At 38.6% G+C, this 18,088-nt stretch overlaps 1 protein-coding gene across 1 annotated transcript in view; it reads right to left on the bottom strand.

The window, feature by feature from the left end:
• LOC126249417 (notchless protein homolog 1) overlaps positions 1 to 18,088 on the bottom strand; it is an 83,642-nt gene that overhangs the window by 25,540 nt on the left and 40,014 nt on the right. The window contains exons 4-8 of the mRNA XM_049951074.1: positions 12,935 to 13,109; positions 4,529 to 4,721; positions 4,189 to 4,312; positions 3,979 to 4,110; positions 3,771 to 3,888 (exon numbers count right to left, since the gene is read on the bottom strand). Coding sequence (XP_049807031.1) covers positions 3,771 to 3,888; positions 3,979 to 4,110; positions 4,189 to 4,312; positions 4,529 to 4,721; positions 12,935 to 13,109 — 742 coding nt within the window. The remainder of the gene's footprint in view (positions 1 to 3,770; positions 3,889 to 3,978; positions 4,111 to 4,188; positions 4,313 to 4,528; positions 4,722 to 12,934; positions 13,110 to 18,088) is intronic.

Genomic DNA, 18,088 nt, shown 5'->3' with positions numbered 1-18,088 from the left:
ATTGGCTCTAGAAATATGAAGCTTCTTTCCTAATTTGTACTGTGTCTGGTTGTCAAAAACTACACTGCTTGACACTTGGTAAGGATGAATCAATTGCCACTTGCTACAGAGCAATCAACAATTGCTACGGAACTATCGACCAATGATAGTAAAAGGAAATGTAGAGGGTGAGATGTGTTAACTGCTTTGATGCCTGTGCACAAACGCTCTATATGCATTGGACAGTTCATGTAGTACAATGTTTGACAAATATTGTAAAACTGATCAGCGCAACACTCCAAATGGTATGGAAACATGTCTAAAAGACATCACTTGCATGGTTATGATTGTGGACGAGCAGTTGTATGGCTCAAAGCCATCACTAATGTGGCCATAGTAACAGTTATGTCCAAAAGTGTCATCTCATGATTAAAAAATGCTGCTAAAGGTGGAAATGCTATGCGAAAGCATGCTGGTGGTCACAGACAGACCATCACACTGCAAAAGGATGGATGCGTAACCCTAATGGTGAAATGGCACAGACATCTCATTCCTAGGCAGATCACTGCAGACCTTGTAACCACTACCAGTACATCTATGTCTGTCAGAACCATTTCATGGTGATTAAATCAAGCTGGTCTGTATGCTTGGAAGTCTGTTACATGCATCCCACTACAACCACACCATCATCGAGAAAGATCATTGGTGTAGGGAGCATTTTGGTTGTGGTCACCAACAGTGGTCCAGAGTGATGATCTACGATGAATCCTGCTTCACTGTAGCAAGTGATTCTGGCCACCAGTTAATATGGAGGGAGGGGAGAGAGAGAGAGAGAGAGAGAGAGAGAGAGAGAGAGAGAGAGAGAAGAACACTTTGCACATCAAAGAATTTTCACAAGGATCATCAGTATGGCCTAGGCACTAGGGTGTGGGCAGGCATCATGCCCAATGGCCAAACACTACTGCATATCTTTGTGCGAGGTACCGTGACAGCACAGTCGCACTACCGAAAAAAATTATTCTGGATCACGTTTGTCTGTTTATGGGTGTGAAAGGTCCCAAATTTCTGTTTATGGATGACAATGCCCACCCACACAGGACCTCTGTGCTGCTGAGGTCACTGGAAAGTGAAGATACTGAACATATGGAACGGCCTGAGTGCTCACTGGACCTAAACCCTATAAAGAATGGTTGGGATGCTCTAGGCAGACGTATCCCAATGAAAACCCTCCTCCCTGAACCACACAAGAACTAAAAACCACGCTGAGAGAGGAGTGGGACAATATCCTCCGAGGATTCCTCAACAGTTTGGTACCCAGCAAGAATAACAAGTGTAAAATATGCATCAGTGCTGAAGGAGGGCATATTCCTTACTGGAAGTCCAATATTGACCTTCATGTTGGGAATCCAACCTGTGTCAAACTATAATGTTATTTGTGTCTGTTATCCTGCTTTCCCATGTGGTGAAATCTGTACAACTTTTTGTTATAAATATACCACTCCACCTGTATTGCCTGGATTATTTCTGTCCAACAGTGTCTGCTCCTTAGCAATTGTCAAAAAGTTGTAGTTATAAATACAAGAAACTTTCAAACCCATACAGTTTGTGAGTGAGTTTGTTACAACAGTGACCAATTTTTTACACTGACGAACAATTTTATTACGAATGTTTCTGGACTGGAAACATTTATAATTTGGAGTTATGGTGGTGTACTAATGTGGTAACAAAGAAAAAATTTCATAGGGACAGGGTAAAACCCACATGAGGGGTGAGGAGGGGGGAGGTTGGAGGGTGGAGAGAGTTGTTGTCACAAAGGAGCTGAATAATGGAGATAATAAACAGTAAGAATGTAAACCAAAGATTGCTTAGCATCAAAGAAGAGCAAAAGTACTCTATTAATACTAAATGAGGGGGCACCAGTTTGCCCTGGAAATTAAGCTTACTCTGCCACATAGTATTGTTTACCTGTTAATGACAATAAGTGGGGTGGATATTCAGAGAACAGTGTTATAGATGCTAAGCAGTCAGTATAAAATTCTATAGTCGGCAAAAGCTGTTCTGTAAAATAAGGAAAATACAATATTTATTTGCATGGCTCACAACCCGATGCAAGCCTTTTTACATGTCACTTTTGTGATTTCTACCTCAAGTGTCTAAAACGTATCTGTGTAGTGTAAATGACTCAAGTGTATGCTGCGTTTATGTTGTTGACGGCAATGGGAAGGCAACAAGATAATGAATCCTAATGCTAGCAGATAGTCCATTCTACTTGAACGGCACTAAGGAGATCAAGGTTGACACACAAACTGCTATCAAGAATGGCACAAGTCCCCTCTTTACACTGTGGAGAGATTTGTCCTTTTTCCAGGACTTTTGCGTCAAGTCTATTTAACAAGAACCTCACTGCAAAACTTTTTCTCCATTTGCTTGATAAATATTGGTGTGGAAAATTCCATCCACCATCAGGATCTTTACTGGCTATCTCCGAATTTAATGTGTCTCCACATGTGTTTGCTACATTGCCCACAGATGCAGGTAGTAAAATATAAGCAATATATAGAAGAAACAGCTGAAAAGGCAGAAAAGAAATGGTATATGAGCCTTGAGAACAGCAACAAATAATCTTAAAGAGTAGATAAAAACCGTGAATGAAAGAAATAAAAATAACTGAAGCATCAGAAATGGTTAGAGAAGACAATGCAGAAGCGGAAAGAAATGAAACAAATGTAAATGGACACCAGGCTGGCGTTGTTATATGCTTAATAAGGGGAATTAAAGTGAATAAAGTATTGTTTGATGGGTTTAATCTGAAGAGAACTGTGGCTATTGTATAGTATTCGTGTGGGCGTGCGCATGTGCGTGATTTTTTTAAGGATAGGACTTCAACATCATTCTCTGAAATTCCCACTTCCAAAATTGTACAAAAATTTCTCAGACAAACCATCAGAAATTTTACAGTACACATGAACATTTATTCTCCAAAAGACCAATTTATCATCACACACATTAATGGACAGTCCATCAATTCTGTGTTTTAACTGAATACCAAGCTTGCTTGCACCAATGCCATTCAGTCATTCACCTGAGAACTTTTCCTTCATAATATACGTTGAGAAAAACTGACAGTTGGACTTCAGAATTTCTCAGTCCTCCACAAATAACCTGCCATCTACCAAACCTCTATTCAATTCTCTATATCTGTTTCTGCATCCTGTCACTAATGCACACAAAACAAAGGCAGGCGATGTCACATTATGGCTGAATGAATTTTATACTGGCATTGCTACCTCACTTTTTCTGTAATAATCTATTCTGTGTTGGGAACCATGGTTTCTCATCGTCTATCTGTTTATTGTGATTATCAGCAGTTTATAATTATTCAACTCTAATTTTAATCTCTGTTTTTAGTCTCATGTTGTTTGATATCTCTACAGAATTTCTCTCCTTTTACTGTAAGTCTGATGAAACTTTTGCTGCCTTCAAATATTTCACCTTCTTTATCCTGAGAACAGAATAGCTAAATGATAGATATACAATTCTTTTTAACTTGTGGATCTGTCAACCATGTTGTAGTTGTTTGCTTCAGCAGTCAATTAGTACACATTTCCATGTCCAATATTGTTAAAACAATTTGAATTATAGGAAAAGAGCCCACAAACTTAACAGGGTGAAGTTTTGATTTCCCTCAGTTCTTAAACAATGATAAAGTTCCAAAATATCTCAACATTAGAGATCAGTGCACAAAATCTATGAAATGTAACTTGGGGTAACAGCAAAGATGATATACTTACTTTCCGGTGAGCCCATCCCACAACTTTATTGATTTGTCAAAAGAAGCAGAAGCAATTATCCTTGCATCTGGTGAAAACTTCACATCATTAATAAGTTGTTGATGTCCTGTCATCCGAGCTGAAACAGAGTCCTTTTATCAAATAACTATTTTGTGGAATCTCAGAATCACATGTCAGAAGTAAACACAGCTTATAAATTATATATTACCAATTGGCTTCTTGTTATTTTCTGGCTGCCACAAGAAAAGAGTGAAGTCATCTGAACCAGATACCAAACGTTCTCCTCCATTTGAGATAACAGATTCATACTTCTGCAGTGCCTGTTGTTGCATTTCAGTTTCTTTGAAAAAGTCAAAAATAACAAATCAACAAGTCTCTTAATATTTTTAAGGTCAAATACTTACAAAGAGTTACTTACTGCTATAAATCACAGATGTATTGTTCACTGGATCAAAAGGTCCTGTGCGCAACATGTAATCTGTGCTCAGAGCTAATGTATTGACCCAATGAGCGTGACCTTCAAGAGTACGACACAGAACACCCTGAAATTAGGTATGTTCTGTTAATTTTATTTTATGATCTAGTATGAAGTATTTAGGTTCAAGTCATGACAAAAGTATCAACTTCCATAGCTCATGTAACTTCATTCAACAAAAGAAAACACACTGGTGGGATGGGTGGAGAGGGATAAGCAGTAGGGAAGCTGGAAAAAAAAAAAAAAAAAAAAAAAAAAAAAAAAAAAAAAAATCAATACTTACATCTGTAGCTCTCCAGACTTTTATTGTGCGATCCTGTGAAGCACTGTAAACTAGCCCTGTTCCTCCCCATCTTAATGCTGTAACAGATTTTTGGTGACTAGAAAGTGTGAGGACCACATGCCCCAACACAACATCCCATATTCTGATGTCACCATCTTTTGAGCTGCTTGCTAAGTGACGACACTCACTGTTTCTGTAAACAGAAAGATACTGGATATGTACTAGAAAAACTTATAAATACATCTCCAATTACTCGTCCATTCACCTCAGGGGTAAGGAACACTAAAACATGCTGATGTGGTGGCGTTGACCCAGAAGTAGGCAGACGAATTTCTGATAGTTCAAAAAATTTCATCACCTGTATTTGGCTGGCAAAGTGAAGAGATATAGTAGAGTAAAGATCTATATCACCAGACAACATGTCAATATCCTGGGTTAAATTTCAAACATCTTCACAGTGCAATACTGAGTGAGGGTACACAACAGTACTGATCTGGATGTGCCTGTTGGATGAGGATGTTAAAGCACTGCAGACCCCAAGTGCTGCTCAAGAACAGTAGTCCTACGTGCCAGCATTGTGATTCATCCTATCCCTTCCTTCATTCCATGCTAACCCATAACACAAACACAATACTATAGTACACAGGAACTTATAACAGCCATTCATGTGATCAACATGTGGCATCGACAAGTACGAACAACATATCTCCGCCATCGCATGTTCTTCGACCCTGTAACCTGACGGCCAACGCCATCTTGCTTGTTCAGTTCACTGTATGATTTGCTTTTATGAGGACGTCTGTAGGAAATACACCGGGCCCTACAAAAATGTGTGTGTTTTCTTGGGCTACAACCCAACCAAAATCCCTCAAACATTTTAATTCCTTGTAGCAAGCTAGTGCCAAATTGCTACCACTATCACCCTGCCCTAGGCAAGAACGAGGAATTTCAACAGGGTTCCGAATGTTTACTGACATGGTATAGAACTGACTGAATTTTCGGTTTCCCTACTCAAATATTTCCACAGTGCTGTAAACTTAAAGATGCCAATATGATGTTACTTACTCCAAATGTGTTATTAGATATTAATAAGCAAGGTACTGCTTTCATCAAAGTTCATTTAATTCACATATCTATTTAAGGTTTAATACGCAATCAAAAAAGACTGCAAGAGACAGAAAGCTTGATAAAGTTTGATGACTGGGGGAAAAAAGTCCGTAGCGGCAGTGTTGACAAATATTCTGGTTTGTGCTTCAAGGATTTTGAGGCATCCATAACCAGACAAAATAAGAATGACAGACCAGTTCCAGACCAAATCTGGTGTCTCTGGGTATATCATTTTGTAACCAAACAATACACAAAAAAATCGAGAAGTGAAAGCATTCCTTTATACTCTGTGTGTGTGTGTGTGTGTGTGTGTGTGTGTGTGTGTGTGAGAGAGAGAGAGAGAGAGAGAGAGAGAGAGAGAGAGAGAGGATATCCCAGCTAGCAAAGTTGAGAATATGAAAAATTAAGAATATCTAGGAACTGAAGAGAAAAAGTGTTCAGCACTGCAAATCTATGGCAATGCAACAAGAAATGTCAAATGAAATCAACACAGAACACTGCATTGCCTATCCGATAAATTATTCCATCACTTAAATTGCAAAGGTTGTTCTTTGTGCATAAATATACCTTTCCTTTCAAAGTGCGAGTATTGTATCTTTGCTTTCTCCATTACTTACATTATCAGAAATTATTTCCAATATATCACAGTTCCAAAAGTAATTAAAATTATCTGTTTCTCTCTCCCCCCTTTATTACTGGAAAGCATTTCACGAAACATCGTCGTCGATGTGCTGTATAGGTACAGTATTACTGCCAACATTTTGTGTGATGAGGTCTTCTAGTTATCAAAGAAAGTCACTTGATTTTATGCAACTATGGAAACCCCAAGTTATAATATTTTAAGATTAAAGGAGACCACTCACTGAAAAGCAGAATGCTGGAACGTTGATTAGACACACACAAAAGAAGGACAACTTTCTAGCTTTTGGAGTTATCCTTTGACAATGTAGAGGACACACACACACACACACACACACACACACACACACACACACACACACACACACCTATGCCCCTACATGGTGCCGCCTTCTTCTGCATGTGCCTATCAACTACTCAATACTTCTGCATTTCAGTGAGTGATCTCCTTTAATTCAAAAGTATTTATATTCTACAACAACTTTCCTACAATATATGGAAAAGAATAGATTGCTACTCTCAGTAAAGATGAAATGTTGAATTGCAGACACACAGTGAAAAGACTGTTACACATTTAGCTTTAGCCAAAGCCTTCTTCAGCAAAGGAAGCACACATACATTCACTCAAACAAGCAAGCACACCTCAACACCTCACACACATATGGCTGCCATCTCCGGCAGCTCGGGCAGGTTCAAGCTGCCAGAAATGGCAGTCGTGTGTGCAAGTTGTGCTTGCTTGTGTGGAGGTGTGTGCATTTTCTTTTCTGAAGAAGGCTTTGGGCAAAAGCTACATACTGTCGATGAAGAAACAATACCGCATAATTGACAAATTGCCGATTTTTCGTTTTTCAGTCAGATGACGTCGTTGACCATACGCGCATCTGCTCTTAACACCATAATGCCAAATTTTTAATTATTTACCATGAAAAAATTATCTAAAACAATACCGCATATGTGACACAGCAAATAAATAGATGGCAATACCGCAGAACTGTAGAGAATTAAATACTGCATACCTACAATCTATGGATACTGTAAACAATACCGCGTGAATTATAAAGTGCGCGCAGCCACAGCACATTGTTACTGCCTTATTACATATTTAACAGTGCTCGAAAGTGGTTCCACGTTTGTAGCTTCATTTGTGATAATGGACAGTGATATAGATGACGATCTTTTTACTGAAGAAGAAATTGTTTCCTCACCTGAAATCAGCTTATGAAAGTGGAGAATCATTTCTGAGAGTGACTGACAGCAGTAAGAAAATTGTTTTTATTATTAACCTTTGAATGTTAGTAGCACCGCAAGTGTCTTATTGTGATATAAATCAGAACGCCCCCACTTCACTCATTCTGTGCTTTATTCATTTCTGCCAATGATATCCAGCCTGTCCGCTTTCTTGTACAATCTCCCGTAAATGCAGAACAAACAACAGGTGAAAAAAGTCATAACGCTGAAGTTACATTTACCAAAGAAGGATTAATTTCATTTATGGGGTTCTCGATTACTGTTTCTGCAACATCTAATGACACAGGTAAATTTTCTTGAGATTATTGTTAATAGTATAATTGATGCCATAATTCTCATAAATACATGAATTTGAGCTTCATCTTTGTCTGTTTAAATTAATTTATAAATATTTTTCCATTTATGAAATATTATTTTAAATTTTTTAAAGCTGATTTTATTTTTTGTACCTTTTGTATCAGGGTTTATCAAAATTTTAGTATTTATATTACTTGTCTCAATTTGGGTCAATTTATAAATAATTTATAGTTAATGTATCATAATTATTGTTAAAATATTTATAGAAATGTGATGTTAACCGTTTTCTAAGATATCTAGTTTCTTAAGAAAAAATTTAATTTTTTAAAGTTGATTGTTTTCATTTAATTTTTTAAGTATAAATATTAACTTATTTATTCTTTAAGGGATAAGTTTTATTAAAGTTATTAACCTATAATTTGCTTTTTTTAATATAATAGTAGGCTTTAAACCAGCTATCTTTAAGATTATGTATTAGTTCATTATTTTATATTTTGATTTTATAATTATTTTAGGTTTTATGTTAAGATTCTTGATGTGGCTGTATCCAACAATGCTCAAAATGAAACCACAGTCACAGTTTCCACTAGAGACTTCACACTCATTGTTTGCCAAACACTCTGGATAAATTATCGGAAGATCATGGGAGCAATAATGATGCTGACAGTGAAGGCCAAGAATTTTATGGTGACGTAAGCAGTGACATGAAAAGGAAGTCTAAACCACATCCTGAAGATTGGAAGAAAAATGCCAATTAAATTCTGAGAATGCGAGGACAGGCGTATATTGTATAAAAAAGAAGTACAATTGGTAAAATCACTCATGATACCCCAAGACAGGCACGAAAATTAAGTCCAACATGTACTTTGAAGATGTATCAGAAATCCGTTCAAAGGAAGTGTCATAAGTTTTCTGCTAATGATAGGCAGGCAGTATTTAACACATTTCAGGAAACGATGTCATGGGATCAGAGGAAGGTTTACGTTATCAACCTCGTGGATGTAATTCCAACCAAACATCCTGGGAGGAACACTGGCGAATCCAGGTGAAAAGGGACGCTCATTTATCATTTGAAAAATGAGCTGGGGAAACAAAGTAAGCAAAAAGATGTTTCTCAATACTCTTGGGATTAAAGAATGGACTGTCCAATATTAGCTGGGTAATTCCACACATGGAATGAGTCCTGATACAGAATCGCCATGACCTCGAATCAAACAGATGAAGGAGGAAGATGAGAGAACCTTCATGAAAGAATTCCTGGACTCTCTTCCAAAACTTCAATCACATTACTACAGGAAATCCTCCTCAAAGTTGAACCTTGAGCCTATTCTACAATCCAAACAACAGCTTTGTGGACTATGTGGAAAAATGTCATGCGGAGAAGGTTTCACCATTAAGTTGGGCTACCTTTAACTTGATTTTAGAAGATGGTAATATTAGCTTACTTCCCCCCAAGAAAGACCAGTGCGACTTGTGTTGTAGTTACAGGCTTGGTAACTTGAGTGAAGATGTGTGGAAGCAACACACAGAATGGAAAGGGCAGGCAAGGATGCAAAAAGAGGCTGACAAGAAAGAAGCCCAGCAGAAGCTCTGCTCAGTGTACACCGTGGACTTACAGGCCGTGAAAGTAGCTCCATTTTTAAGTGCAAGTGCAGTTCATAACTTTACAATGTACAATTTAGAAAGTCGTGATGCAGTGTGTTACTGGTTCAATCAAACGCAAGGTGATTTGGTTGCTTCATGTTTTGCCTCATGCATCGGGGACACCCTATCCAGAATGATTAAGGAGTTCAAGTCATTCTATATTCTGACGGCTGCACATATCAGAACTGAAATGTGATATTATTAATTGCTCTTTTAAGATTAGCAACTTATACTGGAGTATTGATTACACATGCTCTTTCAATGAGGTGTGGCAAGAATTACTGAGGCGTCCGAGAAAAATTCTTGAAGATGTTTGCTTCCCGAAACTATACAAGGAAAGACTGAAAATCAAGAAATCCAAATGGGATCATGTACAACAACTTAAATCATTTCTTCCTAAAGATTGCCATAGTTATTATGACAACATTCCTTATGAATGAAAATTATCATGGAGGGAACTGTGTGACAAGTATCAGTGCAGTGTAATTCCCTGTTGCTGCTTTGAGTGACGTTTAGGAGTTTTCTTGAAGAAATGTGCAGACATTATCAGAACTATGTAAACAGTATATTTATTTTAAATGTTTCTATGAAATTTTTCAATAAAAAAATGATTAAGGCTCCAAAACGTGTTCTTACTAGCTTTCTCAGCACCAAATACCTACGTAAATGTGTCAAGTTGTGCCGGGAGACTGACAAACAAATACCGCATAAGCCACAGAACATGGCATAAATACCAAGACAATTCCACGTATGTGCCGTAATTAAGCTTTCCCAAGCATACTTTTTTGTTTCACATTTTTATTTGATCCAATATTTCCTTGTAGTGCTACGATGCAAATTTAGCACCACTGTGAAATGTGTTAGTGATTTTAGACAGTTTTTTGTCTCTCATGTAAAATTCTTATTTTGCTACTTATGCGGTACTGTTTCTTCGCCAACGATATGTAACAGTCTTTTCATTGTGCCTGTATGCAACTCAGTGTGTCATCTTTACAGTGAGTAGTAATTCATCCTTTCTTCTAGTATTGTTTATAAGCAAAAAGTAAATAGAGCTCATGGTTAAGGATCTTAGAGAACTTAGCAGCATGCCCTTTGAGTCTTCCCAAATAATGATGCAATGCTGAAGAATTATCTTCCTTCTCTAGAAGGAAAACTGTGCTGCTACATATGCTACACCATCTTTCTAATGGGTTCTCACATAAGATGCCAGAAATCTACGTGTAGCTGCTAACCCACTGCAAGAAGCTAAGGCAAGAAGATACATTGTGGATCTCAACATCTTCCAAAGACAAACCTTTGGTAGCACTCTACAGAATAAGCCAGTTGCACTTCCTGCGAGTACCACTTAATACTCATTTGATACGTATTTCCAAATCTAACTGATATCACAAGGCAACATGAAAAAAAAAGAAAAAAATATTTTGAACAATCAAGGTGCAAGAAAAACAACCCTTGAACTGGAAAAATACTATTCAGGTTCATTGCTACATGTGGTGAAAGGAATCTATGAGAAAGGACAGTTTTAAAATCCTGTTGATGGTGGGGTCAACAGAAATGGTGTAATGAACAAGGATGAGGAAGGAAGTATACTGTGACCAATTAAATGCAACAATATCAGGATAGCCTTTATGCAATTTACGGTAATAATAGGTATCTGAAGTTCCAAGATCAGGAAGACATTTAACCTTGTTATTCTCAAATACAATAGCAGTGTGTGTCTATTGCACCACATCATTTGGGTCACCTCCAAGAGGCTACATAAAATGAGTATAAGAAGTGTTAGCAGATGCTTTTTCGAGTGACACTTTGAAATTAATGCGCAATGATTTGCACTTGTGAGTGCAATAGCAGATCAAGAACACAGGAATATTTGCAAAAGCAAACATTCTACATCTACGTAATACTGCGCAAGCCACAGTACACCACATGGCACAGGGTATGCTGTACTACTAATATTCCTCTCCTTTCCTGTTCCCCTTGTAAATACACCAAGAGACAAACGACTGTCTATATGCCTCCATAGGAGCCCCGACTTCTCGTATTTTCTTCTGAGGAAATAGGCAGGAATGCTAGCATTCTACCTTGGGTTGGTTACTTAAGAACTAATGCGTTTTTAAGTACTCCATTGCTCCATTTTGCATTCTTTGCTAATGTTACTATTTTGCTTGTGATTATTTTGGATACATTGCGATCTTCAAGGCTGATCTCTGAATTAGCCAGATGCTGATCACATATCTCTCCCTTGGACATCAAGTTTTTATGCTATGGATGCTATGGGATACTGTAAAGGGTCAAGCAACAGGATGAGGAGGAGCAGGAGGAGGATGTCATGTAGCAGTCTTCAACCATTTAAAGGAAGAACTCTGGCTGAAAGCTTAACACTATCATGCAGACCAAGTCGAGTTCCAGAAGTGCTTAGCACCAGCTGCCACTTCAACTGTGACTAACGCACTTATATGAACTCCAATAAAATTGGCAATTTGTGCAGAATTTATGCAACCAGCCCTGTTTTTGAATTTTGGTATGGTTTATTTTCTGTACAATTAACTTGTTTTCAAGCCACTGCAGGCTCATCATCAGAAGGTGGTGTTCCAGGATCATCTGGATCATGCAATTTTATCAAATTAAGACATGACTGGGGACCATGCCTGTTAAATAAAATAAACTGTTGACTATATTTTTTTCACATGTCTTAAATTAAAATGTGGTGTGCACAGAAAATTTGTTTTGTGGCCGAACAAAAGTGGTTTACAATTCACTGCAATGTTTGTGACTGTGAAAATACAAACATCCTTGAGAATATATTTCTTAGCAAGAAAACCGTTTCATGATGAATTGTGAAAAATTCAAAACCAGTAATGGTACTTTTTGAATAAAGTAACCTAAAATCAATTTGTGGCTGGTTGCTGTACACCATCAACAGTTTATTTCATCTGGACCACTTGCAGCTATACACTGCAGTCACTGTGACTGAAGTGCTTCATAGAATCCTTGCTGAATTAATTCAGATAATGCACATTTTGCACGTTATACATAGGTATAAAGCATTTGCCGCCAATTTAAATTACAGCTGCAATTTGCCATCAACAATGGGTACAGTGAACCCAATACAAATTACTGCCCGTTCATAACCGAGCACCTAAACACTGTCCCTTTTTGTCTGAATTCGGAACACGAAACCTATAACTGGATGAACATATAACAAGTGCTGTGGGAGAGTATTTGTGATGTTTATTTAAGAACTGGAACACTACTGGAGTAAATGTGAGGAGCTGAAAGAAAAATCTCCAGTGAGGAAAGAAACATTTGACTGATAAGGTGAAAATATATTTATAAACCATGTGTTACACAACTGACAAGAACAGAGTCCCTGAAATTATTCACTTTAAGAAACAGAAAAGGTGATGGCTACCTGGCATCACTGAACTATGGCTGTTTACACACCTAATGAAAGTTAAAATGTTAGCTTACCTGTGGTATGGTTCCCAACTAAGTGCTGTGACCCACTGCTTATGTCCAATTAAATTTCGGCCGACCTGCTTTCCTGTCTGTGGATCCCACAAGCAGATGTGCCCATTTTTACATGCTGAGGCCAGACGTAGACCATCTGGAGACCAAGCAATGCAAAGAACCCAGTTTTTGTGTCCTGTAAATGCATGTAATAATCAGTTTTATTGTATGAAGTGACTGTAAAATGATTAAAAAGTGTCTGTAATGCCAATAAAATTCAGAAAAGTAGGCTGTGACCAAGTAAATGGTAATGACACATGTTGACAAAACACACACACACACAAATCACACGCACACACAAATCACACGCAACTGTTCATGTCTGGTAAATTTAAATATACTGCTGGCCATTAAAAATACAACACCAGCAAAAAAAGCAAACTATAAAATTTTACAATCTGTGAAAATACAGGATGGTAGGAACAATATATGATTAAATCTGTAAGTCTTTGGGGTTATACAGGATACAGAATTTAGTTTACAGAGCTGTCAACCTTGGCAGCAATGACAGTTTTAACCCAGCTAAGCATTAAGTCAAACTGAGTTTGGATGATATACAGGTATGTCCCTCCAAGCTGCTATGCCAGAGTTTATGGCTGGTGTGGGGTTATGTGCCAGTCTTTCAGCAACCAATGGCCAGACAATTTTTACTGGTTAGAGATCTGAAGAACATGACAACTATGACAATGCATGCAATTTCACAACATTCTTTCTCCTCGGAGCCTCCCTAAATGGAAACATGTTTCACAATGTTGTATGCAGAAATGGGACTTTCCTGAAAAGATGACATTATGCCACCCCAGTCCAGTAATGCCATTAGACCTGTCACTATCTGCACATATCTCTCTGTTGCCATGTCCAGGGACACTGCAACAATGGTCACTAGACTGTCAGTCTGGTGTGCCAGACATCGTCCCACTGTCTATGTGGATACTTATCTTGCTGCATAAGAGCCCATTTCCTTACTCAACTAACATGACGTGGCTGTATCACCCTGCACTGTTGAGCAAAACTTGATCATCAGACACAAGGGATCACTGAAATCCTGCATGGCATCAAGTATGGCTCTCTGAACCCCTTGATTCCATATTTGCATGATAGTAAATGATTATGATCATGATGATGATCAGTTTAAAGGGACTAATCATTGTGGTTACTAGTGCCTAATTGCACTCTAAATTCACCTGAAATAATGTGGAACAAGAAAAAGAGAACTGTCAGCTCAACGGTCTGTAGCCTTGGCATCATGATTGAATATCTGTGTGACAGTAGCTTAAATCATATGGTTATCCATGTCTGGAAATGTACTGTTTCCATTCTACAACAGTCTCAATTCAGATGTACATCTCGTCCACTTCTGCTTGACACAGTACAATTATTAGGTAACAATTAGTAAGGAAATGTAATGAAACATTCATGTATCATTAAGAACAGTTGTTATGTTATAACATTTACACATTACAAAATGAAAAGGAACCCAGCATACTGTATGTACAGAACACTACTGGCGCATTATAACAGCAGCTCAATGTGGCGACCACCAACGTTATTACAGGCATCGTACCTGCAAAGCGTGTTCCAAGCCAGCAATTCTTCCTCTGTCTCTACAGGAGTCTTGTAAATTAAACTTTGCACATGACCCCACAAGAAATAGTCCATAGTAGTCAAATACAGCAATTGTGGCGGCAACATGGTGGGACCACCTCAATCTATCCATCTTTCACCAAATCATCTGTTGAGATGTTTTTGACCTGCAAGTGAGAAGTGAAGTGGTGCACATCATGCTGAAACTACACTTCCCAAAGGACATTCTGTGGCACAGCTTCCAAAAACAGGTCCAATATGTTTTGTAGGAAGACCAAATAAGCAGGAACAATTAGATTGAGAGTAGCTGAAATCCCTGAACATGCACAGGATAAAAGTTTTTGTCTACCCAGACATGGCTGATTTGTAAATTTAGAACAGTTTCTGGTGAACTTACATTCATCTGTGAACAGAACTCAATGTAGAAACAGTGATGTGTCGATGTAGCAGTGCAGGAAACACATGGAGTAGGCAACGCGTTATGGAAAAATTGGCTGGACCCATAACATGCACCCTTTGTACGTGGTACAGATTTAATTGTTGCAAACAGAGAATATCCAGATGACACTTTGACTAACACTCATTGCACACAAAATGTTCATGTACTTGTTAATGGGCTCTCTTCAACATGATGCAGTATATCATATTCAAATCCGGGCATGCAGCATTGCTGTGGAGCACCACAGTCCTGCCTCCTCACAGTGAGGGTACCTGTTTCTGGGAGCCACTTCGTAACTTGGGCAAAAAGTTTGGGTGATGGCATGCTATGATGCAGAAAATGTTTGGGTTACAGCCAACTAGCAACTCTTCCATTGCCTTGAGCTTCACCATACACAAGGAGCATGTCTCTGTATTCCAAAATGTGTACTGAAGCAAGTTTACTGTATCAGAGACACACAGGCATTGAATAGGTCCCACAGCAATGCATACGTTAGGTGACATCAGGTGACTGACATAGTACACATCATCCTGTCTTATTGTATACCAGGACACGCAACTCCGAAACTTCTCTCTTTCCCTCAGCAGATGTGGATGCATTACACATCTGAATCGAAGCCGTTGTTCAATGGAAACTGTGTTTCTGGATGTCGATTACTATTCAAAATTACACAGTCACTCCCCTCTAAGTCCTAGAAGCTTGTAAAGGGAATTTCCAAACACCCTGTTTATGTAATAATTATAGGGACAATCTACACAAAAATGTAAAAGGGCTGGTGAAGGTTGAAACTATCTGGACCCAGGACAGTTGGAGGGATAGGTTATTATTGATCACAATGGGTAAGCACTACTGGAAGCCCCACTCATGCCACAGACAGGACGTGATGGTGCCACGAAGTATTAAAGACCTTCTAGAGGTCAAAGACCACAGCAATCAGGTGTTGACAAGGCATGAAAGCATTCCACACTGCAGATCCCAGACAAGCCAATTCGTCTGTGGTGGAACAGAATGCCCAAAGGCCACTTTGAAATTGCAATAAACAAACTGATGCTTCTAAGCGTCTACAAAGTCATCGGTTGACCATTCCTTCAAATAATTTACACAGCTCATTTGTTACAGGGACTCGTCAATATGTTGTTGTTGTTGTTGGTGTCTTCAGTCCAGAGACTGGTTTGATGCAGCTCTCCATGCTACTCTATCCTGTGCAAGCTGCTTCATCTCCCAGTACCTACTGCAACCTACATCCTTCTGAATCTGCTTGGTGTATTCATCTCTTGGTCTCCCTCGACAATTTTTACCCTCCAGGCTGCCCTCCAACACTAAATTGGTGATCCCTTGATGCCTCAGAACATGTCCTACCAACCGATCCCTTCTTCTAGTCAATCCTCCCCAAATTCTATTCAATACCTCCTCATTAGTTATGTGATCTACCCATCTAATCTTCAGGATTCTTCTGTAGCACCACATTTCAAAAGCTACTATTCTCTTCTTGTCCAAACTATTTATCATCCATGTTTCACTTCCATACATGCCTACACTCCATACAAATACTTTCAGAAATGACTTCCTGACACTTAAATCTATACTCGATGTTAACAAATTTCTCTTCTTCAGAAACGCTTTCCTTGCCATTGCCAGTATACATTTTATATGTTCTCTACTTCGACCATCATCAGTTATTTTGCTCCCCAAATAGCAAAACTCCTTTACTACTTTAAGTGTCTCATTTCCTAATCTAATACCCTCAGCATAACTCGACTTAATTCGACTACATTCCATTATCCTCGTTTTGCTTTTGTTGATGTTCATCTTATACCCTCCTTTCAAGACACTATCCATTCCGTTCAACTGCTCTTCCAAGTCCTTTGCTGTCTCTGACAGATTTACAATGTCATTGGCGAACCTCTAAGTTTTTATTTCTTCTCCATGGATTTTAATACCTTCTTTGAATTTTTCTTTTGTTTCCTTCACTGCTTGCTCAATATACAGATTGAACAACATCGGGGAGAGGCTACAACCCTGTCTCACTCCCTTCCCAACCACTGCAACCCTTTCATGCCCCTCAACTCTTATAACTGCCGTTTGGTTTCTATACAAATTGTAAATAGCCTTTCGCTCCCTATATTTTACCCCTGCCACCTTCAGAATTTGAAAGAGAGTATTCCAGTCAACACTGTCAAAAGCTTTCTCTAAGTCTACAAATGCTAGAAACGTAGGTTTGCCTTTCCTTAATCTAGCTTCTAAGGTAAGTCGTAGGGTCAGTATTCCCTCACGTGTTCCAATATTTCTACGGAATCCAAACTGATCTTCCCCTAGGTCAGCTTCTACTAGTTTTTCCATTCGTCTGTAAGGAATTCGCGATAGTATTTTGCAGCCGTGACTTATTAAACTGATAGTTCGGTAATTTTCACATCTGTCAACACCTGCTTTCTTTGGGATTGGAATTATTATATTCTTCTTGAAGTCTGAGGGTATTTCGCCTGTTTCATACATCTTGCTCACCAGATGGTAGAGTTTTGTCAGGACTGGCTCTCCCAAGGCCGTCAGTAGTTCCAATGGAATGTTGTCTACTCCTGGGGCCTTGTTTCGACTCAGGTCTTTCAGTGCTCTGTCAAACGCTTCACGCAGTATCATATCTCCCATTTCATCTTCATCTACACCCTCTTCCATTTCCATAATATTGTCCTCAAGTACATCACCCTTGTATAGACCCTCTATATACTCCTTCCACCTTTCTGCTTTCCCTTCTTTGCTGAGAACTGGGTTTCCATCTGAGCTCTTGATATTCATACAAGTGGTTCTCTTTTCTCCAAAGGTCTCTTAATTTTCCTGTAGGCAGTATCTATCTTACCCCTAGTGAGATAAGCCTCTACATCCTTACATTTATCCTCTAGCCATCCTTGCTTAGCCATTTTGCACTTCCTGTCGATCTCATTTTTGAGACATTTGTATTCCTTTTTGCCTGCTTCATTTACTGCATTTTTATATTTCCTCCTTTCATCAATTACATTACTCGTCAACAAGCAGCCAAAATTTGAAGATTTTCCCCCTCTTTCAGGATAGGAATTTTGTGGCAGAGGCAAGTAGTAGCT

This window comes from Schistocerca nitens, chromosome 1 (genome assembly GCF_023898315.1).
Source record: "Schistocerca nitens isolate TAMUIC-IGC-003100 chromosome 1, iqSchNite1.1, whole genome shotgun sequence".
Lineage (NCBI taxonomy): Eukaryota > Metazoa > Arthropoda > Insecta > Orthoptera > Acrididae > Schistocerca > Schistocerca nitens.
The sequence above is the reverse complement of the archived record's forward strand: the minus strand, read 5'-3'. Positions and strand labels throughout refer to the sequence as shown.